At 48.0% G+C, this 27,848-nt stretch overlaps 1 protein-coding gene across 3 annotated transcripts in view; it reads left to right on the forward strand.

Moving 5' to 3' along the window:
- The window catches only part of DOCK8 (dedicator of cytokinesis 8), a 209,058-nt gene extending 196,511 nt beyond the window's left edge, over positions 1–12,547 (forward strand). For all 3 annotated transcript variants that reach the window (XM_059142619.1, XM_059142620.1, XM_059142621.1), the window contains 3 exons: positions 1,526–1,632; positions 10,783–10,953; positions 11,424–12,547. In XM_059142619.1, coding sequence (XP_058998602.1) covers positions 1,526–1,632; positions 10,783–10,953; positions 11,424–11,487 — 342 coding nt within the window. In that variant the 3' untranslated portion in view covers positions 11,488–12,547. The remainder of the gene's footprint in view (positions 1–1,525; positions 1,633–10,782; positions 10,954–11,423) is intronic.
- The last annotated feature ends 15,301 nt before the right edge of the window (positions 12,548–27,848 follow it).

Raw genomic sequence — 27,848 nt, forward strand, 5'->3', positions numbered from 1 at the left:
CCTCTTGCCATGGTAGCAACAAGGCAGGGACACCTGGGTGAGTTAGTTAAGTGTCTGCCTTGGGATCAGGTCCTGATCTCAGGGTGCTGGGATCGAGCCCTGCATTGGGCTCCTTACTCAGCAGGAAGTCTGCTTCTCTCTCTCCCTCTGCCCTTACTTCACTTGTGCACTCTCTCTCGCTCACTTTCCCTACATAAATATATAAAATCTTAAGGGAAGAAAGAAAGAAAAGCCATCCCAGACATGAGTGGACAGTGGGTAAGGAGTACCATTTCCACAGAGAGGTCTTCACTGTGAGGCCAGTCCTGGCAGCGTGCTCCAGATCTGGGGTCCTGTTGCAGAAGGCTTGGTCATGCCCAGTGTAGGCAGAGTTGTTGCAGAGTGTGAGATCATCTGGTAAGGGAGAGGGTAAGGGTCTAGAACATGCAGCCCCTGGGTCAGTCACCAGACAAATCCAGCCTTACCAACCAGGAGTGACCAGGGACTAGGCTTCGGACCCAGCTGGGCGTTCTCAAACCCCTTAGAATCCTTACCCCCAAACTAAACCAGTCTCAGATACAGCGAGGGCTGGCCCCGCAGTTTCTGTCCAGTGGGCCTCCTTAACTACAGATCCAGATCTGCTCTTATCTACACCTCCACTCCAAAATCCAGTGAGTGTCATGACCTTTTCTTCACTCAGCACAGCTGGACTTCCCTACAGAAATTGGGTCCAGATAATATCAAGGGAGCAGAAATAGCACAGAGGGGAAATGACTATTAAATTTCCCAGATCAGGAAATATTAGGAAGTTTTTGCTTTCCGTCCCAATCCTTTAATGAAAATGGAAGACTTTATGAGCCCATAACCATGTACTGTGTGTATCTCTGACGGAAGCCAGCAATTACACAAAACGGTGCCCACCAGTGGGGCCACTTAACAAGTGAATGTGAAAGGATGAATCAGACAGACCTCAGTTTTAGAAAAGCCACTCAAAGCACATACCCTAGGATGTAGTAGTATTGTCTTTACCTACAAAGAAGAACCTATTATTAGTATAGCATTTGATTAAGAAAATACATCTGGGGACACCTGGGTGGCTCAGTGGGTTAAGCATCTGCCTTCATCTCAGGTCATGATCTCCGGGTCCTGGGATCGAGCCCAGCAGTCGGGCTCCCTGCTCAGCGGGGAGTCTGTCCCTCACTTTCGACCCTTCCTCCTCCCACTCCTGCTCTTTCTCCCCCTCTCAAATAAAATAAACAAATAAATCCTTTAAAAAAAAAAACAAATATGTTTATACTTCTGAGTATTCTCCTAAATCTCTAGACTCCTAAGAAATCAAAGTTTCCTGAGAAGTTCAGTACCTACCTTTGATTTTTTAAAAATCTTTTTAAAATTAAAAAAATTTTTTTTTCCTTCCTTGATTTTTTATTGTGGTCATGCTACCTACAGAATTAAATGTCCAAACTAGGAAGTCAATCCAAGATTTTCTCCCAAGTAATTTATTTTTTTCCCCAATGTCCTATTGTTCTGTTCCTTTTTCCATCAGGGACCACTGGAAGTAGCCCAAGTGTTCTTGGCCGAAATTCCAGCTGACCCAAGACTGTATCGACATCACAACAAGCTGAGATTATGCTTTAAGGAATTCATAATGCGGTAAGATGGACTATGGCTGCGAAGGCAGCCGAGCAGCAGTTCTCAGAGTGGGGTCCCCAGAGCAGCAGCTAGGGCACCCCTAAAACTTGCTAGACCTATGGAATCAGAGCCCCCAGAGGTGGGGAGTGGTGGTCTGGGTATAACCAGCCCTCTGGGGATTCTGATGCAGACTCACGTCTGGAAATCATTGCAGTAGATCAGCCTCATGTGTACTAAGTAACCAACATTGAAACTCTGTAGTGTTTTCGCATTTACAGTCTTGCGTGCTCCTCCCACATCAAACCGGTATTACCACCAGCCTCATTTTGCCAAAAGGGGAAGCAGAGGTTTGGAGATGGGAAATGCTTTTGCCTGAGGTCACGCAGCTAGTTAGTAGAAGAGCTGAGTTCAAATCCAGATCTTCTGAGCCGCATAGCCCACACCTCCATCTGTGTGCTGACTGTCCATGAGGCTTTCAAGTCCAAGAGGGTGTTTTAGTATCATGTAATAACTTGTTTTTGGAATCTTAAGAATAGAACCTGCTTCCAGTTTGGTGAAAGCAATTCTAACACTGGGCTTTTTCAAAAGTATCATCTCTCGGGCGGTTCCCATTGTCAGACAAGCCTCTGTGGGCTGGCATCAGGAACAGCCCGTTCAGGCTGCATAAGAGTGGGTCTTCGAGCAAGGTCTTGCAAACTATCACAGTATAGACAGGTACAGCTGGGTCTCCTGTGGCCCTGAAATGAATGATAATGAAGGTTGGGATGACCTTTCACCCACAAGAGGGAACAACATCAGGAAAATGTGTACTAATATTTCTTTCAACCTTAGAGCAGCATATCAAGTGTGGGTATAAACTTACTTGGCAGATGGGGACCAAAGGAGGCGAAAAGTGAAAGTTTGCTAAATTCACTGAAAACTCATCGGCATGCCGGTGTTGAGTACGAGGAGAGATCCCTCCTCCACAGGCGTCGGTGAGAGGTTTGTAAACGTGCTGTGTGTGGAGACACACTCGTTCTGTGGGCACACACCCCCACACACAGATGGCCTAAACACAGAGATTATATTTATTAATATTTTGGGATTTGAATTGCTTCCTGTATCTGAGAGCAATTCTGATATTACGCAAAAGCTGCATTTTCTTTAGTAAATAGTGCCTTTTTACAGAACAAAAAACTAGAAAAAATACTGCAGGAATTTTTAAAGATCTCTTTCCTTTCCACTTATCTTCTTTTAAAATTCGTTATGTGGGGACACCTGGATGGCTCAGTTGCTTAGGCGCCTGGCTCTTGATTTTTGCTCGGGTCGTGATCTCGGGGTCCTGGGATGGAGACCCTTGGGGAGCCCCATGTTCAGTGGGGAGTTTGCTCAGTGGGAGATTTTCTCCCTCTTCCTCTGCTCCTTCCCGTAGCTTGCACTCTCTCTCTGAAATAAATTTTAAAAATCTTTTAAAAATAGATAAAATGAAATAAAATAAGTTATGGTTGAAAGCCCCTGAAGTTGGCAGCGGCCCAGGCCTGTCTGGTCCTCTGGAAGGACTTCGGCAATGTTTAATGAGACAGAGTATGGCCCGGGTTCGATATCAGTTGTGGGGAGACAGGAGCTGAGTGTCCGTCTAGTCCCGACAGGACCCCATGTCCATGACCGAACGCCAGCCCAGGGCAGCTCACTAGCCCCTGCTGAGAGCGCAGGAAATACAGGCCTTCGGAGCTCAGAAAGGGATGGTCTGTGACAGGCTGGAGGCTGGGGAAGCCTTCACTTAACCTTCGTCTGGAATATTTAGGGTAGATCAAAGGAGATGGTCAGACGTGGGAGCCATGCCTGGTAAAGCGACAGACCACAGAACCTCGGGGGTGCCTCTGGGCCCCTCGGAGTCAGCCAGAGTAGTGTGTTCTGGAAGCCTGTGAGGACAAGAGGAGAGACCAAAGACAGTCGTCTTGGCAGATGGGGCTCGGACAGAGGGAAGAGTAAAAGCAGCCGCGTGAAGAGCTGACGGATTCGGCGCCCCAGCCTGTGGCTCGTACCCTCAAGGCAGCGGGAGGCGAGGAGACCTTCCTTATCCCTCACCCCGGTTGCTTAATTGTTTCTCAAGTCCCCTCAGCAAGTTCCAGGCTCTTAAGAACCAGAGTCAATATTCTGTCACATTATTTGCACCCGGGTATTTCCCCCCGGCTCTCTGCTTCCGACGGCCAGACGAGGTGACGCAAGACTGGAAGATTCTGGGGCTGGAACAGCTCTCGGGCTTTCCCGTGGAGGACCTCCCACTCCTCGGCAGACTCGAGCGGTGGGTTGATAGCCCAGATTTCCGGGGTGAACGCTGTGAACCCTCCGACACCTCTTTGCTGAGTGCGGACACACAGGCCTGCCGGGTGCCAGGCAGTGAGCAGTGAGGGCCCGGCCCTGGGCAAGGCCTTGGACTCAGCTGTGGCAGCGGCCCCAGACTGGCCACAGAGGACGTGGCAGGTGATGCTGCTCGTGGAGCCGGTCCCAGAGCTCCTCAGCCTGTTGCCAGATCGGGACCTTGATCCGCTCCTGCCTTTTCCTGCAGTAAGAAAAAAAAAAAAAAAATCCCAACACCTCAGGGTTTCAGAAACCAAGATGGTGACATACACCATCTGTTTCCTTCTCTGCTCCCCAAAGTGCTCAAGCTGTTCAGACAGTGCGACCAGAGCCAATCCGGGTGTTTAAAATTTCTTCTTGCATTTCTGCCTTAGCTCAAACTGGTGTCATCAAATACCATGGACTGAGTGTCCAGAACAACAGACTTTTATTGCTCACAGCGTTGAAGGCTGGGGAGGCTGAGACAGAAGGTGCTGGCAGGTCAGGCTCCGGGACGGACTCTCGTTCTGGCCCGGCCCCCTCAAGGGGTGGAGAGAGGAAAAGGAAGAAAGCTCTCTGACAAGGGCACTAACCTGACCCCATGGGTCCCATCCCCCACTGTGAATCCACAGTGATTCACACCAGAACTCTTCTGAAGGTCCTTCCCTCCAAATACCATCACAGGGGGTGTTAGGGCTCCAACATCGGAATTTGGGGTGGCAGAGGACACAAACCTTCAGTCCATATTATCTGAACGCTCCCAGCCTTACAAGGACTAAGTGACCCTTCCACTTATTTTTATGTTACAATAAAAGACCACGCCCTCCACGGCACCCTCACCAGTGGTCTTTAGGGGACGTAGTTCCTGCCACACCCAGGCGGGCTCCTCCCGCACCTCTGGTCCCGGAGTCAGGACCCAGCCCACAGAGCGCTGGTCACACAGCAAGTTAAGTGCCAGGACTGAAATTCTTACCGAGGATAGGCTGCCCTTGAGGTTTGGGGTCTGGTCGAGGCCGCCCAGGGAGGGAGGAGGGAAAGGGCTGAGTTGGAGAAGACCACTGGGGAGGGGTGCCTGCTGGAGCCATGGCCCTCTCACACCCCCGGCAGGCGGCCACCTCAGCCCCGGGCGCCCTGCCCCCACGTGATCCTTCCTTGCCTGAAAGGGCCTGGAGCCCAGTCCCGGAGGGCAGGAGGGAATGCAGTCCCAGCCTCTCCAGTATTGCTGCCAGACCCCCAGCGTTCCAGCAGTTCCATTTCTTTCCTGGGCCTGGAGTGGGGGTTTGCTACAGAGGGACGGGGAAGAAGCTGAGAAAGGCAGAGGTTGAAACTGGGGCTCCAGACAGAATACGTCCAACTTGAGACGGAGGCCACCTGCCTGGATTCTAGCTGGAAGGGCTTCTTCCCAGGTGGAGTACACGGTGTCCCAGTTAGCAGTGTGAGCTCCTGATCCAGGCTGCTGGGGTTCACAGACCCACCGGGTCTTAACTAGCCGTGTGACCTTGGGCACGTTACCTGGCCTCACTTTCTCCAACTTTAAAATGGGAATTGTATGTATTCATAACTATCTCTTAGACCTAGTGCCAAGATCTGCTGAGTCAACACACAGAGCTTAGGACAGGGCTGGGCACATCCTGCATGACCGACCAGTGGAACATCATTTGGTGGGGCAGAGAGCAGATCAGTCTGAGAAGGAAGCAGAAACTTACCCGTCTGATTTGAATATAGATGTCCACCCATGACTCGGGGGCCTCAAGTTTGTACCGTAGACACAGTGGGGCCGAGGACACATGAGTGGGGGAGTGCCAGGTCTCTGGATTTGCACCTGACTCTGCGTTCCTGCAGGTGTGGGACTCGGGAAAGGGTGTTCCATCTCTGCATTCTTCCTTAACTGTGAAAACCAAGGGTCAGGAGTGGAAACGCTCGAGTACTTCATCCTCCTCCTATGGGACAAATCGTTTCTGTGCTCAGACTGCGTCCATCAGGAATCATAACCATAACAATAAGTGTTCTTACTCAAACATTCTAAGCATTTTGTATGTTTTCACTCATTTAACCCTTACAAGCATAACCAGGTTGGCTATTATTATCGCCTCTGTAGCGCAGGTAAAGAAACTGAAGCATAAGTGCCCGGCTTCATGTCACAAAGCTGATACGCCACAAAGCAGGATTCAGAGTCTATACCCCTAACGACTGCGCTGTGCTATTCTCTTTAGGAACTGTGTTCAGTCGCTCATAACAGAGACCTGAAGGAAGATGGCTTAAAGAACATAGAAACTTATTTTTTTCTCATATAAAGTAAGATCAGAGATTGTCGTCCCAGAACTACGTCATCCTGGCTCTCTCCATTCTTTTGCTCTGCCATCCTGATCGTAGTGCATCCATCCTCATGGTCACAAGATAGCTGCTAGGGCTCTAGCCATCATGACCATGTGAAATATCAGGAGCGGAAATGAGGAAAGAGCAAAAGGGCTGTGCCCCTTTAAAGGGCTTTCCTGGTGACTTCATTTTGTATCTCATCAGCCATCCCTTTCTGTTAAGGGGGGCTAGGACCTGTAACTTCCCAGGGAGACTCATCAGATGGAGTTCTGTTATTAGAAAAAAAGAGAGAATGGATTGAGGAAGGAACTAGAAATTTTTGGCCATCCCAAGGGACTGGTGTGAGGACTCTGCTAGAGGAACATCACAGAGGAGGGAGGCCAACGGATACAGAGATGGAGGGCTACCTGATGACCGTCTCTGTAGGAAAGACACCTACCTCCTTCTGGAGAGGCCTCCGGAAGTGACTGTCTACAAAAGCCAGGAACCATGTTCTGGACTTAAAATTTTTTTCCTCTCAGTCTGGTTCCTCTAGGATTCTGGGTTCTGGAAACCCTCAGGCACCTCTGCTATGAAAAAATGCTTGTGTTCAGTGACCTGATCAACAGAGGGGGCAACCAAAGACCTGGGATGGTGGTGTCACTGAGTGAGAGCGGCACAGTCCGTGTCTGCAGACCTAAGGACAATGTGACAGATAAGGTCACTTGAGCAATCATCCCCATCATAGATCTATGATATTGTGTAGATTTCCAAAGAGAAATAGCTCTTCTGGAGGAGGTAGATTTCATGCATGGCTCTCTCATTAGTTTATGGATTTAAATCAACATGATGGTGGAGTGTCTGCTGGTTCAGTCAGTTAAGTATCTGACTCTTGATTTTGGCTCAGGTTTATGATCTCAGGGTTGTGGGATCGGTGGTAAGATTGAGTCTGGTGTCAGACTCGGTGCTGAATGTGGAGCCTGCGGAAGATTCTCTCTCCCTGTCTCTGTCCTCCGCCCACCCTGTCAGTTAAGCATCCAACTCTTGATTTCAGCTCAGGTCATGATCTCAGGGTTGTGGGATCGGGCCCCCTCATTGGACTCTGTGTTCACCTCGGAGTCTGGCTGTCTTCTCCCTCTGTTCCTCCCCACCACTCCCTCCCTTCCTCCCCCCCTCAAATCAATAAAAATAATATCTTAAAAAAAGAAATCTAGAGTATAGAATCCAAATGGAGGAAAGGAAGAAATACAGAAAATGTATTTCTTCAATTCATAAACTATAAAATTTGATAAAATACAACTTGATGTTACTATGACAACATCTGAAAAATTTTTACCCCACCTATGAATATATTCCTCTTTGTCAAGCGCTGTGTTCATCTGTCACTCTACAACGAGTTACCTCCAGACTTAGTGGCTGAAAACAACAACATTTAATTATTGTGCGTGGAGTTCTAGGGGCTGGTGGGCTCAGCTAAGTGGTTTTTGCCCAGTCTCACGGTGGCCCCCAGGCAGTGGTTGTGGCCTGAATTGCCTGAAGTCTTCCTCGCTCACATGTCTGATGTCTGGGCTGAAAAATGCTCAAAGAGCAGGTGGTTTGGGACTCCAGAGGCACGTGTCCCAAGAGACAGAGCCAGGTAGAAGACACACTGTCTTCTTCACCCTGTCACAGAGCCCATAAAGCATCCAGCCAGGTCCAGAACACATGGCACACCGTCAGAATGTGCCAGCTGCCTCTTACTACTTTGGAGCAGAAAGACTAGAGGGCATTTAGTTCATTCCCCTCAAGTTTTCAGAGACACTCCCAAGGATGCAGTCAGCCCCTGCACGCCCCTACAGTCTGCCGATGTTACAAACCCGGACCTTGAAGTCATCCTGAAACTGATTGGATTTTGCACACTGATTTTGCAGTGGCTTTTACAGATTGGATTTTACACACATCCTGAAACTGATCAGATTTTATTGCTTTTTAGTTCAGAAGCAATAAAAACATAGGGGCTGGTGGTGATTTCTCAGGATTCGGAGGTTTTGTACAGCCCCTGCCCAGCCCTACCTGGAAGCTTCGATATGCAACCTTAGACATCCTACAATTTGCTGCAGTTAACATCAACTTGAAAGACTGCTGAAGGTCCAGTTAGGGGAGTTCTGGCCTCAGGCTGAGTTAAATCGGGGCTAATTGTGTGGGAAAGCTGTGGTCACGGGTTTATTTTTGCCAAGGCCAGATAGCTTCCCCCTGTCCTGTGGCCATCTTCCACCCTGTTTGCCTTCGGCTGTTACCCTGAGAATATGTTCAGTGGTAATACAGAGGATTGGGGTCACAAGGTCTGGGTATCCCCATGACTCATCTCAGGTTTAACCCTGCAATTAGGAAAACAGTTTAAACCACATTAATCACCAGGATCCCATTCATCTGCAGGGCAATAAAGAATTATTACTAATTTTTGCATGTCAGCTGGGTTTCAACCATTACGATGTCCCTTCTAGGTCTGTAGATTTGTGAGTTTCCCGAGGTAGCACAGCATAAAATAAAAGGCAAGACTCTATCGTGTTTAAATAATACGGTTTTCTTCTTTGGTATGTAGTGTACTCTGTGGGAGACTGTGGAAACACTAGGCTTGAGCTTTCACGATTTTCTCTCTGATGCTTTGCAGTTTCACCGTGTGGAGCTCCATAGGGATCTGTTTCTGTCAATGAGAGGATTTATGTCTGTTTGCAATTCTGGAAAATTACCAGCTGTTATCTCTTTTAAATGTTGCCTCTTAATTTTCATTCCCATAGAGAGTTATTTAGATGTGGGCTGGGCATCTCCATTCTATCTCCAGGTTCTTTTTTTTTTTTTTTTTTTTTAAGATTTTATTTATTTATCTGAGAAAGAAAGAGAAAGCTTGGGTTGGGGGGATGGGCAGAGGGAAAAAGAAAAGCAGGTTCCCCACTGAGCAGGGAGCCCAACAGAGGGCTCAGTCCCAGGACCTGATATCATGACCCGAGCCAAAGACAGACACACTTAACCGACTGAGCCACCCAGGTGCCCCTCTAGCTCCAGGCTCTTAGCCATTTTTTAATATTTTTGACTAAAAAAAATTTCTTTGGTGATTTCCTTAGATCTGTGCGATAGTCCGTATGGTCTCCCATTCGTGTCTGGTTTATTCTCTACCCCGTCCATTGGGATCTTTCTCTTTATCTTAGTGCCTATATTTTTATTTATAGAAGTTCCATTGGTTTTTTTTCTGATGTTTCCCTGATCTCTTTTTTCATTGTCTCTGATTATTTTCATCATGAATTTTGTACCTTTTTTTTTTTTTACATCTTTGTATGTATTAACCTCTGGTCTTTTATATTGTTCTGTCATCTCAGATTCTTTTGGGGATGTTTCTCCTGCTTGTTGTTTCTGTGCGTCTTCTCCTGTGATGATTGTATCGTGAGCTCATCTTTGGCAGGGGTCACTGTTTCTGTGGGTGGCCCAGGAGCCCTGATGCAGAAAGCATTTCTCCAGAGCAACTACACACTCATTTCCGTCCGAGCCCTGGGGGTTCCAGTTACCTTGGTGCTTTTTAAGTTAATTTCTCACCTTGGAGCACACACCATACAGGAGTATAAATTTATAACCCACACCCACGTGTGGTGCAAACCTAGAATTTCAGTTTTTAGACTTGCTTTCCCAGTGATGGCCCCAGACTGTTAGCAAGCTTTCATTCCACCTCTCTGGACCCCTGGGGTAGCAGCTTTTCAAGCCCCCTGACTAGATGCAAGTGGCATATTCAGAGCCCCGCTTTGCCCTTGGCCGAGGCTACCTTTCCTGTCTTATGTGGGCTCCCAGCACGCCGCACCACGCACCCTCCCCAAGCCTCTAGGACCCCTGTGCAGTCTTGAAACTCTAATGGGCACATCTTGGGACAGCTGCTGTGACATCAGCTCCTGCTATCACTCTGATTTGGATTCTTCTCCTCCTCTCCGGTGCCTGAGGCTCCCCTGCATCCTACGACAAATGTTTGCTGTACGTTCCAGCACTTCTATGTGTATGCAGCGGGGGGTGGCGGGGGAGGCGGTGGGCTGAGTGCATTGGCTCCGTCTACTACATCGCCATAAGTCACCGTGAGTTCCTTGTGAGCACAGCAATGACCCTGAGTTTGAATCCCGGACTCACCACTTCCTCACAGCGTTACCTCGGGCAAGTGACCGAACACTTCTGAGCTTCAAGACAAAAATGAAGACAAATACAGCCTTTCTGAGTTTGTTGGGAGAATTAACCAGATAATGTATGGAAAACTCCTCGTATAGTGCCTGGCTTGGGGCAACTCAGAGGATCATGGTCTCTGGGTCACTTTTCAAAGACATTAATTCCTGGGTGTTCCTCCTTTGGTGTTCTGATTCCTGAACTCTGAGGTTAAGGTCCAGAAGTCCGAACTTTTGAAAGGCTCCACAGGGGATCCTGACAGGCCATCGAGTTTGTAGGTACTCTTGGAGGGGGTCAAGAAGTGTTAGATAACCTCCAGGCACCTCAGACTCCTACAAAATACCACCTCATTCCACGCCCCCAACCCCTGTGTTCCCATCTCAGGTGCGGTGAGGCCGTGGAGAAAAACAAGCGTCTCATCACGGCGGACCAGAGGGAGTATCAGCAGGAACTCAAAAAGAACTACCACAAGCTGAAAGAGAACCTCAGGCCAATGATCGAGCGGAAAATTCCAGAACTCTACAAGCCGATATTCAGAGTTGAGAGTCACAAGAGGTGAGTTCAGGGCAGAGGAGGCCTCCTGCTGGGGGATGAAGGACAGGGCTTGGGGCCCAACGGGTCAGGGCACACTCTGCTATACTCGGGAGCCGCACAAGCTTCGGGGACTGGCAGTGCACCTGCAGTCAGAGAATCCACCAGAACCTGATCCGTCCGGCCTCTATCCTGAGTGCCTTCCACTCCCTCTACCTTCTCCTTGACCTCCCTGGGACCTCTTCATGCTGGCCTGCTGCCTGTGGTCTTCCCCAGGACCCATTTCCTCCTGTGTTTTCTCTGGTGCTGGCATGAAGGGATCTCAGGACCTTTGCACATTCACTAACTTAGTGAGTTGCTCATAATCCCTGCCTTTTCTGGTGGGTGGTTTCCCTCTCCTCCTTAAAAGATTAATTGATCTTTCTTACCTCTGTTTTTGTGTTTTTGTTTTGTTTTGTTCTCTCTCTCTCTCTTTCTCTCCTTTGTAATTTCAGAGACTCCTTCCACAGATCTAGTTTCAGGAAATGTGAAACCCAGTCATCATCACAGGGCAGCTAGGAAAAGCTGTCCTCACGCATGGAGACCGAGGCTCTGTGACCCTGGAGAAGTCCTCGCTGGTACTTCAAGCACTGGATATTTGCTGCACAGGACGGACTGCATTCTCCTTGACAGGACAGCGCCCCGGAAGCCTTAGGGTCCTAGGGACCGTGGGAATTGCACCCAAATGGGGTCTGACCAGATTTGGGCCATCCATCCTGCAGGATGGGGAGACCGGATGGTGGTCAACCAGGGGAGCCTGTGTATTTATCAAAGCATGGTTTTCCACAATATCGTACAAAACAAGGCAGAAACAGCACCTCCTGAGGAGTGGTTGGTCACTGTTTACCAGAGAGATGACTTCCTCTGGCCATATGGGATTTACAGGAAAAACCCGCATTGCCCATGGTGAAATGGAAACACTGTCCGCTGTCCCATTCCGGGTGAACCTCCTGCATCCCCTGTTTATGGGAGAGGAGGGTGAGCTGGCAGGAATGCAAAAACGTGTTCAATAAATCCGTGATGGGAGGCCTCACTGGAAATCCAAAAATCATGATGATGGTTGGGAACCTGGATCTAGGTGAATTATTTGTGAATTTGGTACCTTTTTGGTAACGGTGGGCTAGTTGTTGTGTAGTTACTTTTGCCCAATTGTTACTGTGTGTTAAGTTAATTTAACGAGAGTTTATAGAAGAGGAGCCTGGAGAGGAGCCTGGACCTCCTGAGTTAAGAGACACCCGGTACTTGGCCATTTTCAGTTCCATTCACACGCTTCTCCCGCAGCACCTTGCATTTTTTTTTTTCCTGCTCCTTCTTGCTCCCTCTTTTTTTCCTCCGGCCTGGGACCAAGTTTATTTTTGTAAAAGGATAATAGTTCTGCTTTCATTTCAGAATGCCGAGCCATCTGTCAGCGTGTATATATATCGGCTATAGAGACGGCTGAGCTCAGACGACTTCAGACAATGTACTGTAGGACACAGATGAACGCCATTATGGCTTGAGGATTAAATCATATATTTTTCATATGCCTGATGCCCTTGACTGGTACTAAAAATGTAATAAGAATGGCAAGTGAAACGTTTCCCTTTGCAGCTCGTGTTTTTTATTTCGACAACTCGCGGCTCTCACAAAGCACTTTGGAGAAAAGGAAGGTTGCGGTGGGTGGGTGTGGTCCTCCCGACGGGGCTGTCCTGGGGCATTTAATCTGGAGTTTATAAGAGAGAGAGAGTGCGTTTGGGTAATCCAGAACTGCTGAGACATGAATTTATATTCTGAAAGTGATTTTTTTTTTTTTTTAAATCATAAAAGCTTACTAGTTCACATGGCAAACTCTTTGGTGTTTAGGCATTTCGGGAAGAACTCTTTCTAAAGGATATTATACCTTTAATTGCTTTCCTAAATGAGTCCATAGGAGACACTTGAATTCCATATGCTGTTTGGCGTCTTCTGTGTGGGAGGTTCTGGGTGAGACTCAGGTCACATAACATCGTCCCTCCAAAGCCTGCCGCCTTAGCGAGGAGGGAGCACTTCTGAGCACATAGCCACAACAGAGCGTCTAGGGGCCTACAGAACCGAACCTTTCATGAGTGACTCAAGGCTGGCCGTCAGTCCTACCAACATATATTCTATTTTGCCCTCAAATAGTAAGTGGTAGTTGCTAAGCTACCTATGGCTGTCTTTTAACTCCAAGAGTCCTAATAGTCCCAATGAGCTAAGATACTCTTGATTAAAAGTCCCCTGTGTTTAGCTACCTGTTGTCCCTCGTTGTTGTTTGTTTTTTGTTGTTTTTGTTTTTAGTCTTTCTTGTACCACAGTGGGTGCGACTTGCTTCCCAAGTTCAGGGACTGTGTTAACTTCTGCCTTCTACCCTCTACCCCAGTGCTGAATTTACGGAAGACACTCGATAAGTGTTCGCTGTACGGCTAAGTCCACAAGCGTGTGTGAGTAGACTTCTGGAATAGCCCTGTCCACTAGAAATGCGATACAGCCCACAGGTCTAATTTTAAATTTTCTAGTAGCCACTTGAAAAACAACCACAAAAAGAAACAGGTGGCATTAATTTTAGCAATGTATTTTAGTTAACCTGATATATAAAAAGCATTATTGTTTCAACATATTATCAATCCAAAAACTATTAATGAGGTATTCTACGTTCTTTCTGATGCTGGCTGCAATGTCTGTCTGTCTGTATTTGACACATTCAGATTTTATACTTGCAGACTTAATCTCAGTTAAAACCAGCCACATTTCTGGTGCTCAGTAAGCCACATGTGGCTGGCGGTCACTTTCTTGAACAGTGCAATTCTAGAAGCTTCCAGCTTTTATAACTTGATGCCCCGGATGTATGGGCTCTCAATAGGGGGTTGGGTCTGGAGAGAGAATGACAGAATTCTGATTGAGAGCCTGTGGGCTTCCCTAGAGGTGAAGCTGGTAGAGTTGGGGGTTTGGACTGGCCAACCTTGGTTTTGTTTCTCCTAGTCTTTATGCGTTAACCCTGGCTTTTTTCTCAGTTCCAGAGAATTTAGTCGTTCCTCGGGTAACAGTTATAAATACAGTGGAAGCATTACTGCACTTACATAAATTAATAGCAGAAACAAAGAACTTGGACTCAGTCCTCTTAACCCTTAAACATGAGGTTAAGAAAAGCATTTTAAACATTCCTTAAAAAAACAAAAACAAGGGGCACCTGGGTGGCTCAGTGGGTTAAAGCCTCTGCCTTCAGCTCGAGTCATGATCCCAGGGTCCTGGGATCGAGCCCCGCATCGGGCTCTCTGCTCTGCAGGGAGCCTGCTTCCTCCCTTCTCTCTCTCTGCCTGCCTCTCTGCCTACTTGTGCTCTCTCTCTCTCTCTCTCTCTGTCAAATAAATAAAATCTTTAAAAACAAAAACAAAAACAACCAAAAAGCCTTCCCAAGAGTAAAGCAAATTAGGGATGCCTGGGTGGCTCAGTCAGTTGCACATCTGCCTTCAGCTCAGATCATGACCTTGGGGTCCTGGGATCTGCCAGGTATTGGTCTCCATGCTCAGCAGGAAGCCTGCTTCTCCATCTCCCTCTGCCCCTCTTCCCAGCTTGTGCTTGCTCTTTCTGTCTCAAAATCTTTAAAAATCTTAAAAATCAAAAATCTTAAAAGAAAATTTAAGCAAATCAGGCCTTCTGGTTTTCTAAAAATTAGACTAACCTGATATACCATTATAGCATTTTGATTTTACCTTGGAAAACCCTTCTGTGCAAGTTTTTTGGAGGCCTCCACTGATCAGCTTCATGCTGCCTCTCCTTTGGCAAGGTCAAGGGCGCAATTGTCCCTATCTCCTAGGGATCTCCAGGAAGGGGCACCTGGCTGGGTCAGTTGACGGAGCATGGGACTCTTGATCTCAGGGTTGTGGGTGCGAGCCCCCCTTCCACGTTGGGTGTAGAGATTACTTAATAGTAACATCTTTTTTAGAAAAATAGGATCTGCAGGGAAATGGGACATATGCTGTATAGGTCTGATTGCATTCTCACGCCTTGCACTGTCTTAGACTCTAATTCTATTCCCTAAGGAGCTCTTTCCATGACAATAGGTTTGTTTCAAAATGAAAAACTTTACAGCTGTCATTGCTAATTGTGGTTGCAAGTATGTTTCCAGAGACAGGGAGCCTTTGTTTTGCCTTGAATGTATTTTTAAATGCTTGTGATCTCAAATCTGTAAAGCTGCTATTAAGTATCATTTTGGAAACCAAACAAAACGCCCCAAAGGTTCTAATACATCCCAGAGTGCTGGGTGTGTCCACCGTATCCAGTGCATATTTGTTTTGTTTTGTTTTGTTTTTGTGGTTTGTTTTGTTTTTGTGGGTTGTTTTTGTTTTGTTTTGTTTCTGGTTTTGTTTTTTTGACTGAAATCAGTACTTCCTAATCTTTTTCACACCATGGACTTAAAAGTGATCCATTGAGGCATAACAAAAAGCCCACAAACTTGTTAGCTTGAAAACAGCAATCAACAATATCTCACCCAGTCACTGCGCATTTGAAATTCCAGAGTAGCTTACCCGGACTGTCTGATTTGAGGTATCCCATGAGGTTGCGGTCAAGCTCTTGACCAGAGCTGCCATCATCTGAAGGCCTGACTGAAGCTGGTGGATTCGGTTCTAAGATGCTCATTCCTAATGTTGGAAATTGGTGCTGGTCTTTGATGGGAGGCCTTAGTTCTTCTCTCTGCGGACTTCTCTCCAGATGCACGGCTGCTGACTCCCCCTAGGGGGCACGATATGAGAGAAGTAAGGCCAATGTGGCCACGTCCTTCCTGAGCTAGCTTGTGAAGTCAGACTCCCTCACGTCTGCCATCTTCTGTATTTTAGAAGTAGGCCACTAGGGTTGGGCCCCATTCCGGGGGAGAATTATTAGGCTCCATGTTTTGAGTGGAGAAGTGTCAAAGAATTTTTTAAACATATTTTAAAATCACCATAATGGGATACGTTAAGATTCTATATTTGCTGTCTCACTGGGACCTATGGACGAAGCTACTTGCTGCTAGAGATTTCCAGCCCTGGAGTCCCTCCCAGCAGGCTGGGCCAGTCAACCTCAAGTAATATCTGTAACCCAGTTCCTGGGTGCACCATGGCACACCACTTGGGAAACTCTATCTAGCTGAAGAGTAGTCTCAGTTGGCCATGTTTTGTAAGGGACAGAAAACCAAACTCAGTTTCGTGCTTTCAAAGGGGGTGGTGGAGTTTACAGGACAACCCAGAGGTATTGTTGGGTCAGATGCAGCTTGATTCAGGACCCACAGAGCATGTCCTGGGTCCATTTTTTATCTCTGCTTCCTCCTGGCTGGCTCCGTTCTCGGACTTTCAGTAGTGGCCCCTGCAAATTCCAGCTCATCGCTCGGGATGACAGACTATCAGGCAGTCCTGAACCTTACAACCTCCTCTGTTCCAGAATTCTCAGGGAAATCTTTTGGGTTCATTCTAAGTGGAGTGGCTTGTGCTAACCAAGGTTCTCCCTTCACACTAGAAGTGGGGTCAAACCACATGGCTAGTGATAAAGGGACCAGTAGTTCCTCAGAGAACAGGGAAGAAAGGGAGAAAGGAAGCAAAGAAATCACGAGAGGCTCATTACCAAACATTTTGCGTTACAGCATTCAGAAGCAGGAGATTGTATGGGCATCAGGATGACAGTTTCTTTCCTACCATGTTCACAACCACTGACTCAGCAGGACCCTCTCCAGGAGGGGAGCTGAAGGAATATATGCACTAGAAGAAGCAGGACCTAGGGCTTCTTGTAGACGGAAGGAAAGTGGGGACCGGAGAGATGGGAGTGGGGTATGTCACTGTACCAGTCATTCGTCCTCTGGAGTGTCTTTCCAAAAATTGTGCACATGATCAGGAATCAGAACTATGGAGCTGAAGGTGAGGAGGGGCACTGGTAGGAGAGAGAGGGACAGGGAAATAGAACAACGGTAGGTTTGACTGGGTTAAGTCAAACATCATCATTGCATTGCCAGGGCCGGGCCATAATGGACACTGAGTGGGTGTTTGTAAACACCCAAAATAATGGATGAAGGTGGCCACCAGTGATGATTTCTTCCAGACTGTTCCTTTTCTGTAACTCTGAGCTAAAAGCAGTACCTAAAGGAGGACAGTCCATTTGGGTCCATTGGCCCCAGAGGAATGCCTTTCCGTTCACTCTTGACTCTAGCCTGTCAATGCATGGGCAAGACTTAGAAGATTTCCTCCCTTTTCTGGCGCCATCCCCGGACTCATCCTAAACTTTATCCTTAATAACCTTAAACCCAACCAAACAGAGTCTGATGAAGAACCCAAATCTCCAATGGTCACGAAGTTTGCAGTCATAGAATTCCTGAAGGAAATGCAACATGGCCTCAGTTGAAAGTGATTTGGAGAGATGTCCCTGTTCCTGACCCTGCGGGGGTGTGGAGGTGGGGGGTGGGGCACTGCTGTCTCTGGAATGATGCTACTGAATCCAGCCCAGCTCCTAGTCTGACAGTGATGTCTGTGGCATTCGCCTGGCAGCTCAAATGGCTTTCACTTTTACTATTTTGCTCATGCCCTGGAAGACGGAGTCACCAGCAGCAAGGATAAGGGAGTGACTTTCCAGGTGGTATAGCTCCAAAGGACACAGTGGAAAAATCAGCTTTTGTCCCTTGTCAGTTCCTTTATGCAGTGAGAGAACAGGACATAGATGAATATGTTCCGTATGGATAACAAGTTCAGTTAGCCAACAGGATTGTCAGGATTATCAATGAGATGATATAATAACAACAAATTATTATTATTATTATTATTATTATTATTATATAGAAGACCACGTGACTGCCCAAAGCCTCTGGACCAGGGATCAGAAGCCCTGGTTTCTCACTCCTTTGGTCTCTAGTGCGGCAACACTGGCCAAGTCACTATTCTGCTCAGCTTCAGGGTTTGTTTTTTTAACTGTAAAATATAGATAAACGTTGCTCTGTCTTCTTCCTACCTGCCGAGGAGATCCAGTGGATAATGAAGGCATGGGACTTGTTTTGGAAACTCCAGAGGGCTTGCCCCCAATATAAGGAAGCACTGTTTGCACTCCACAGCTTCAGAAAGTTTGGCCAGACCCCCCCGGCGGCGGCATTCATCAAAAGGAGGCCAAAGGTGGCCACAGGACAGAGGCCTGATTTCCCAGTAAATCAACGCCTGGCCTATTCAGCTTGAAGTGCCCGTTGATGCCGGCTGGCAGGGGCCAACAGCGAGGGCCTGCAGGGGAGCGGAGAGCAAGCGTCTCGGTGGAACAGAGAGGGTGCACAGTGGCGCCTGGAAACCCAATCCGACCTGGCTTCCCTTCCTTCTCAAGCGCAGCATGTTTCCAGGGCATTCCTCTGGAAGGTAAATACACGGGCTCCAACAGCCCACCTGTGTCCACCCCCCACAACCCCGGTCCGCAGGTGCTCCTCCAGGGTATCACAGTACACAGATTCCTCCTGGAAACAAAGCTACCCCAGTTTGCCCAGAGCCCTAAGGAACAACAACAACAAAAAAAAGACAAGGCCGGAGGAGGGACACGCAGTCACTGAGCTGACAGGCTCCGTCAGAGGCCCGGCCTTCACCCGCAGCCTCGCCTACCCGCTCCATCCGCCCCAACTTGGCCGCCAAGCCTCCGAAGTCTCTAGATGCATAGGAAGCCAAAGGTTTCACGAAACGATGGTGTAGGGCCCGGCAACAGAATAAGAAACTCAGTGGCCCAGATCCCCCGAGAACTGAGCCCACGACACCCCAGCAGTGGTTCCAGTGGGGCTGGCAAATCCCGAAAGCCCTGTGTGTGTGTTTGTTGTTGTTGTTGTTTTGGTTTTGCTGTTGTTGTTGGTTGGTTTGGTTTGTTTTGCTTCAGGAGCAGAAAACTGCTTCCGCCTGTCATTCATGGTGATTAGCTGGACTTGAGAAAGGAAGCCTATGGGCAGGCTCCGGGCCTTTTTCCCTCAGGAGCTGTGAAGCTGCAGGAAAAGGAGTCCAAGTGGGAGCCGAGTAAGGTCGTATCATGAGACTTGGGCACAGTCCTAAAATCTTCCCCACCCCCCTCCAACTAGAGGAGCCCAGACGGGGGCAGCTCACCTTGCAGTGGGAATGAAAGGGTAAAAAAAAAAAAAAAAGTGGGGGGAGCGGGCCGTTGTCCAGTGGAGTCCCCCGAGCAGAACCCCCACCCGTACCAAGCTTGGGGTTCACCTGTCTGAGTTCTGGTTCTCATGGCAAACCCACAACGTTGGGAGGCCAAGGGGGGGGCAGCATTTCCTGCAGATGAGGAAGCAAAACCCAGTCTCTGCCCTGAGAGAGCACCCCCATCCAGGGGGCACACACGTGTGTGCGCATAGCTGGAGGGAAGGATTGGAAGTGTGCCCCCCCATTACTCCTGAGCTCCAGCAGGAACTCACCCCCAACTGTGCACCTGCTTCTGGAAGCTTCTTCCCTTTCCCACCCACCCCTCACTGACTTCTCCCGCTCTAGTTTCATCTGAGTATAAGACTGTCCAAGTCCCTCCCCTAACACACACATGCGCCCTACCCCCGACTTATCTGGACGTTCTGTGCAGCAGGAAGCTCTCCCTCTTCTTGACTGCTAAGAGACTGAAGATCTGGAAACTCTTATCCAAGTGGACACGAGCCTTCCTGGGTAGTGAAGACGGTCCTGTTCACAGTCCCCATGGGGATTCTTGCCGTGTAAACCAGATACTGGAGAAATTAAATTCTCCTTCAACTAAACAATGCCAAGGTTATCATTTTGCAAAGAGCTGCTCAAAGTCATGTTAATAGAGGATGTAACATTTCTTCAAATAACAGGAGATGCTTGTGGCTGGGCGATATTGAAGCCTACTCGGTTGAAGTTGCTTGTTTGTTATGTAATGAATGAAAAACAACTACCACTGGAAGGAACCTGCCCAGGGATCTGATCACCCACCAAGGTCTCCACCTCCTGGGCTAACCATGTTCTCCTGCAAAGCTAGGCACAGAAAGCCCACAGCACCAGAAGAGGTCATACATGTTGGAGTTTGCCAGAAGGTACCAAGAAAATATCAAGGAAGGACACTCGGACACCAGACCGAGGGTGGGAAGAAGGAACTATAAGGGGTAGGAGAGAGAGAGGGGTGGAGGGGCACGCTGAAGATGGAAGTCACAAGATGGGCCTGCCTTTGTGGGTATGCCTCCTTGAGAGAGCCTAAGTCTGCCATCTTCCCTGGAGTGGGACAGGATCAAGTAAGATAAAGTCACACTTTCTGGTCCCCCTTCACACGGCTGTTCTATGTGGTTAGTCATATGTTAGGAAAAGAATGCATTCTCTAGCTCTCCATTAGAGCTGGGTGTTGTCACATGAGGACATGTGCCCCAGCCAGCAAGGAACAAGACCCACTCCCTGTGTGCAAGGAACAGTTAGAAAAAATCTGCTCCCCACACTCTCCTCCCCTTCTGCTTCGATCAGAGGTAGCAAGAAATGCCCTTATGTGACTAAAAAAGAAGGGGCCGTTCTCCTCTAGGCCCAACTTATATCCCCAGAGGCCCAGGCATGGTATTGTACCTCATAAAGAGTTAATAAATAGACAAGCATTTCTGTCAGGTTATAGGGCCCACCTCATCCACAGCCCCTTGCTGAGAGCCTACCCTGCCCAAGTCTCTGGAAGGGGCAGTTGTCTCTTCTGAAAGAAAGGTGCCTGCTGCTCCTCGCACACCATGGCTGACTGACCAAGGAAACCAGCGTGATCCTGAGAGCCAAACATTGCCTCAGGCCCTGAGTTTTTCTCCTTTCCACATTCTTGTGTTGTGGTCACCTTCATTTCTGGGAAGTTTCTGACTCTTGACCATAGATCCCTTTTTTTTATGAGCTGCTTCTGAGCACCAAACAAACTCTCTCAGGACCTGATTGCTTATGGGAAATGCTAAGCATATGGAAGATTTTTCTTCTTTCTCTTCTTGGATTGGGATAGCCTTTGGTCCCCAGAATACAGTGAGGTGATATGGTGTGAGTTCTGGCCTCAATCTTAAGAAGCTTGCAAGCTCCATTTTTCATCCTCTTGGAGTTGTGATCCATTGTAAAAAGAAGCTATGTAATGTGCAGAACCGAATCTAAAAGGACAATGCAAGGTCCCTTCTTTAAAAAATTACTAAAAATTCCAAGATGGTGGCAACAGAGTGTTCATCTCAGCAGGGACCCTTTTGGATGTGGGAAGCTGTGGGTCTGTTGCATCCTTATGAAGCCAGCCTTGCTGGCCACTCTGGTGATGGGACCTCTTGAAAATACAGAGATCCCTAGCCTTGTCCCCACTGTTCTAGCCATCCCAGCCAAGGTGTCTGATGCCGGAGGGAAGCCATCTTGGATTTCCAGCCCCAGTTGTGTCTCCTGGAGGTGTGAGTGCACAGGTAACTCCAGGTAAGATCAGCAGAAGAACCACCTAGCTGAGCCCAAGCCAGACTGCAGAACCATGAGAAGAGATGCATTGTTCTTCATGGAAATCTCACTAAAGCTCTCAGGGCAGGTGGCACAGACCCAAGGGCTGCTCACTTGGGTACTCTGTGTGCGCCAGCTCACCTGACCCCCACAACAACCTGCCCATCTCTCCTGTTTGCAGGACAGGTAGTAGCATTTCCATGTGGGAGAGACTGCCCTCCCACTCCTGTTCCACCATCAGTAAATGGCAGTGGCCAAATTTGAACCTGAGTCTGACTGATCCCAAGACCTTATGATGTTCCTATAATAGAACAAAGAAGGATCCAGAGAAGGTATGTGGACCTCGTAGACGGTTGGGTCGGGATTTGGTTCATTGTTCCCATGTTTCCTCATGGATCCCAGAGTTAAAATATCAGGCGGAGACGGGATTCCTGATGGGGCATCTTCCATCACTGCTCAGTCTGCTTCTACCGTAATACCTGTGCTCTCGGTCGCAGGCTAGAGTGAAGCTTGCACTGCGTTCCTGATGGGGATGATACTAAGGACATTGTATGGGATTAGCTAGGGTTAGTCACCGCTGGATTTATATGCCTGTTATCCCCCAACAAACCTCAGACACCTGTGGTCAGCTGGGAATGACGTGGGAATATGTCCAGGCACACATTCTGGGATCTTGTATCCGGAAGGCACAAGAATTAACTTCAACAGTAAATGAAGCCAGAGTTCATTAAGCTGAAACAGCTGTCTCTATGCGATGGCATCCAATTTAAAAAAAGAAAAAAAAATACTTTCTATTTATGTTATTCACAGCTTTGAATTTTCTTTCCCAAGCCTTCTTGAGTGTCATCAAGGGGTGAGTGAGTGTGTAGGCAGGTGCCCGTCTGTCTGACTCTCTGCCCGTGGGTGGTGAACTCATCTCACTAGGTCAGCCATGAGATTAAGGTTAAATGCTAAGTCAGCCTTAATTAAGCAAAAGAATGACATTCCCTAGCACAGAGGAGGTACTGGGCAGGAAAGCAGTATGGACCGGAGTCGAGGAGCACAGATCTAGAATCAGAGATGCTGAGGTCTGGTGCCTTGTTCTGCTTCTTACTCTCAGTCATTGTAGTGGGCTGAATGTCTGTGTCCCCCCAAAATTCCTGCGTTGAATCCTAACCCCCAATGTGATGGTATTTGGAAGTGGGGCCTTCGGGAGGTAATTAGATCACGAGGGTGGAGCCCTCAGGAATGAGATTCATGTCGTTGTAGAAGGGACCCCAAAGGACTCTCGCCCTCTCTGCCATGTGGGGACACAGCTAGAAGTAGGCCATCGGCACCCGGGAAGAGAGACTTCGCCTCCCACTGAATCTGTGGTGTCTTGGGCTCAGATTTGCAGCCTCCACACTGAGAAATGAATGGTGTTTATAAAGCTTCCCAGTCAGTGTTAGAAACTTTGTCACAGCAGCCGGGACGGGTCTGAGACGGTGACATTGGGCTCTTTGACGAACTTTGTAAGCCTCAGTTTCCTACTTCTCTGGAAAATGAAATGTGTGAGGACTAAATGAGGGAGAACACGTTCCACAGGTAACAGGCCTCGGATGAGGGCTTAATCAACGTCCGCTGTCGTTTCGTCTGATGAGCCTAAGAAGGCAAACATCCGTTCATCGCCTCCCTTGCCTTGTCCCCTGTGTCCTTTCTCTGAAAACGGTGTGATTTCTGTCTTCCTTCCCCTGTCCCCTCACCTGCCGTTTGGTTCCCTCTTTCCACTGATTCCCCTTTTCCCCTCTCGGTTCCAACCTTCCTTCCCCTTCTGCTCCTGAGATGGGATTGAGCGCTGGAGACGACAGAGAGGCTCTGGGGGCCGGGGGACAGTGCAGCTCAGCGGGGCTATCTAGACTTTTCTACCTCTGAGGATACCATTTTTCCAGGACTCCTAATATTAGGCAAAACCTCGGCCATCATCCGATGGTGTCCAAACCCCTCACTTCTGGGTCCGGAAACTAACCGATGGGAGGAGCTTTAATGGCTAGTGTTGACCATGCCCGGGCAAGAACCCAGGTTTCCTGGACGCCCATCCAAAAGCAAAGGGGGAAGGCCAGCCCCATGTTTCCGTCTCAACCAGGATGTCCTTACTCCCCAAAGCACCTCTCCTCCTTCCTTGCTCGGCTGTGGTCATATCAAATCGTACCAAGAGTTTGGCCACGGTGGACCCCCCCTCTATGCACAGAGATGCTCATTTCCTGGGACACACATAGAAATACCATTAATAAATATTAACCCTTGTCTTTTTCTGAGACCTTACTATTTTCTAAGTAGTATGTTAAGCACCAACGTACTTGAGTTTTTTTCTTTTTTGTCTTAAAAACGTTACATTTGCAGCGTTGGAATGCATGTCTGACTTCTGAGCCAAAGTGAGCAAAAGCAAAAAAAGATACAAATGTGTTTTTTAAAGTTGTTTCTTCCTCCGAGTTAGCTCTGTTCTGTTGTACGAGTCCTCCGAGTTAGCTCTGTTCTGTTGTACGAGTCACCTTTCCTGAGCCCTCTCTCTCATCTGTTTCACTGGGGACAGAAGCATCTGTGGGAGTATCGTAAAGTTTAAAAGCACGTTTGTCTGACACCAAGTATTCAATAAACAATAATTATCATCACTACGCAGTTTGGCCAAGGATTGTCCGGGAGTTGGGATGTCAGGGGAGAAAGTTAAGAACATAAGGGAGTCTGAAGGGTAGAATAAGGATAATATACTTTAAATAGATTATTCTTTTTTTATATTCTGTGAATGATGTTCTCTCTGATCAGTGTGAGGTTTCTCTGTGCCTCGGGGAAGACTGCGATCTTTAGAGCAGGAATGCAATGTAGAAAAAAAAAGAGTAAAGGTCCAACATTTATTTTTGTTTTTTTTATTTATTTTATTTATTTATTTGACAGAGAGAGAGAGAGAGATCACAAGTAGGCAGAGAGGCAGGCAGAGAGAGAGGAGGAAGCAGGCTCCGCCCAAGCAGAGAGCCTGATGCAGGGCTCGATACCAGGACCCTGAGATCATGACCTGAGCCTCTACTGTGCAGAGGCTTTACCCACTGAACCACCCAGGCACCCCAAGGCCCAGCATTTAACTTCCAAATTTGAGTTTCTAGAAGGACAGTCTTTAGTCTGTTAAGCGTCCAACTCTTCATTTCAGCTTGGGTCATGATCTCAGGGTCCGGGGCTCAAACTCTACATTTGACTCCGCACTAGGAATGGAGCCTGCTTGAGATTCAATCTCTCTCTCCCTCTGTCTTTGCCTCTCCTCCTGCTCTCTCATTCTATAGCTCGCTCCAAAAAAAAAAAAAAAAAAAAAAAAAAAAGTCATCAGTTGTAGAATAAGAAGAGGATTTTCTAAATTCCTACCATTTCCATGAATGGATCAAGGGTCTGAATGGCAGACCTGAGGTTGAAGCCATAAGTAAAGAGAAGTAAGTTTGACCTAAGGGGCAGCCCCCACCAAGCTGGAGCCCTGAAGAAAGCAAGTCAGAGTGTGGGTGTTTCTGCGTGTCTTCGTGGAGGCTCACGTACAGCCGTCTCTGGTCATCCGGAACCTGCAGTCTGGCTCATCAGACACCCCCCCCCGGCTTCCTCTCCAGTTCACCCCCAACAAAGTCAAAGTTGAAAACCTGAGGTCCGCCGTTGAGGGGGTTCAATGCCAGGTCTACCTTGCCTCCCCACATCAGCCCCCTGGGTCTGTCTCTGAAAATGGTGGGTAATGACCTTGCCAAGACCCCCAGTGACTGGAAGGATCCGCGGCTGATGGGGAAGCTGACCATTCAGAATAGATGGGTCAGATCACCAGAGCCCCCCAGGGATCAACCAGGGAGAGAAAGAAGCAGGAGAACATGAAGCACAGTAGAAATCAGATGTTGTGGGACAGATGAGATAGTGGTCTTCAGCCAGAGAACTCTCTAGAACCGTTAAGGAGATCCTGCACCTGGGGTCTGCCCCGTCTGTGGGCTGTGGGGCCGATGGGGGCGGCCCTCTCATGACGTCATAGGTGACATCACCAGTGGTGAAGAACAACAAAGGTAAGTATTGCAATAAAGGGTCATTTCACAACAGAATACGATGTGGTTATGAGACCTAAACCCCAGGTGGCCCAGGAGGGACCCAGGCATTTCCTCAGGGACTCGAGGACGTGGGTGCCAATGAGTCAGGCAGCTGTGGCAAGGGATGAGCTGGATGGCCTAAGTAAGAGAGTGGCTGAGACACAAAGGAATCTGCAGGGCCACCAAAGCCAACGTGGGAGCTGGGAGCAAGTCATAGGGAAGACCCCCGAGCCCTGACCAAGGCAGAAAAAAATCACAGTTTTCCCAAACACAGACATCAACAGTGCTGTCAGCCAGATACCCAGACACATTGCTGAAAACATCAGCACCAACGATCTTGGCTCAGGCTGCCATAACGAAATTCTGTAGCCTGGGGGGCTTACACCACAGACGTTCATTTTCTCACAGTTTTGGAGGCTGGGAGGTCCAAGATCAAGGTGCTAGCCAATCAGGTTGCTGGCGAGAGCTCTCTTCATAGTTTGAAGAGGGTCAGCTTCTCACTGTGTGTGTGCACCTGGCCTTCCCTTGGTGTGTGCATGCAGAGAGAGAGAGAGAGAGAGAGAGAGAGAGATTTCTCTTCTGTTTATAAGGCAACTAATCCCGTGATTAGTGAGATTATCCCCACACTCATGACCTCATCTCAACCTAACTACCCCTGAAAGGCCCCATCTCCAAATACCATCACATCACATACCAAATGCCCTAATTGTGGGTGTGCAAATCTCTGTAGGTGTGCAAATCTACAGCTTGGTTCCCACCTACTGCCACCAGGTCATCCACCTGCCCCCATGATGCCACAAGGTCCTATTTTGGAAAGTGAGGCAGGAAACAAATAAGATTAGACATTTACTTTGAAATGAAAACAAAACAAAACAACTCTTAAAACCAAAACACTTTCCCATCTAAAGAGACTAAGATACGTTAATGGTTAGTGCAGGGAAAGCTGATGATAGAGGTTCGGTCAGTTTTAGGAAACAGACCACATTTACTCTGCACACTGATTGTAATTTGGTCCATTTGTATGATGTAGGAAATTGTACGAAAGGAAAAAATATTCCCCTTTACTACGCTGAACATTCATTTCTAGCTGTTTTGCATATGCATGCTTACTTTTTAAAAAGATTTTATTTATTTATTTTATTTATTTATGTTGAGAGAGAGAGCATGAGAGAGAGAGAGAGCACAAGCAGGGGGAGGAGCAGAGAGAGAAACAGACTTCCTGCTGACCCCAGTGCATGGCTCCATGCGGACCCAGGATCATGACCTGAGCTGAAGCAGGTGCTTACTGACTGAGCCACCCAGGTGTCCATACCTGTGCTTATTTTAAATAGCTACAATGTGTATCATTCACGTAATTTGATCTGGTGCTATTTGTAAAATTCACCAAAATCTCTTTTCCGTGCTGCTATGTGGTCTTCCCAATTATCAGTGTTCATGGACACATAAGCAGTTAATCAAAACCCCTGCAGTTCCAAATAATGTAAAGCCAACTCCAACTAGCTTAAGGAAAATAGAAATTTAATGGGGGGGGGGGGGGCGCAATACTGGGACTATCCACTAAATTGCAAAAAGCAGGTGGCCTTGGGGACCCAAGTGTTAGGGGCCACATGTCACCAGAGTTCTTCACTACTAATTCTCCTTCCAGATGACATGTGTGGGAGCCTGCTGGTGTAGGTATTCATCATACAGCTCTCCAGCATAAAGGGAAGACAAAGTCTTTTCTACAGAAAAATCGAAGGGAAAGCCTTTGGCATCGTGTGTCCATCCACGATCAAGCACTGTGATGAAAAGGAAGGGATACGGCGGCCCTTTCTGCCCTTTCCGAGTTGATTTTCTGCTTCTTTAATGGGAACAGAAGGAGGGCGAAATTTCCTAATAGAATTCTGGTATCTACAACACATGCTGGATTTCAACAGCCTGTTTAACATTTAGACAGTAATTGTTTTGCTATGTGGAATTCCTCGCAGGGAGACCTCATCTCCTTTGAGATTTCTGACTTGCAAGAAAAGGGAATTCATGTTTATTGATCCCCTGAGTGCCTCAGCTTCCCTGCGGGAGGTCCATTTCCATTAGCCACATGTTCCAAACAGGGAAGCAAAGCCTAAGGGGTTAGAAGGCTCGCTTCAGGTGGTTCAGCTCCTAAGTGACATTGACTTGAAAATGTGCATCTTGATCGAGATCAGTGGATCCACACAAGCTTGCAGAGGACAGTGCTCTCTGAAAGTGTATGAGGAGCTGCATGGGAGAAAAACACATTCGATGTTGCGGGGACTCCAGCTGAGAGAGAAGAGAAAAATCCAAACGGGCTCCCGTTTCCCTACTTACAGGAGCTCCCTCCTTCTCAGGCTAACAGCCCGGGGTCTTCCTGACCTTTGGCTCTCCCTCGAGGAAGCTCACAACAGCGTTGTTTTCAGAAGCCGACACTGTA

This window comes from Mustela lutreola, chromosome 12 (genome assembly GCF_030435805.1).
Source record: "Mustela lutreola isolate mMusLut2 chromosome 12, mMusLut2.pri, whole genome shotgun sequence".
Taxonomy (NCBI): Eukaryota; Metazoa; Chordata; class Mammalia; order Carnivora; family Mustelidae; genus Mustela; species Mustela lutreola.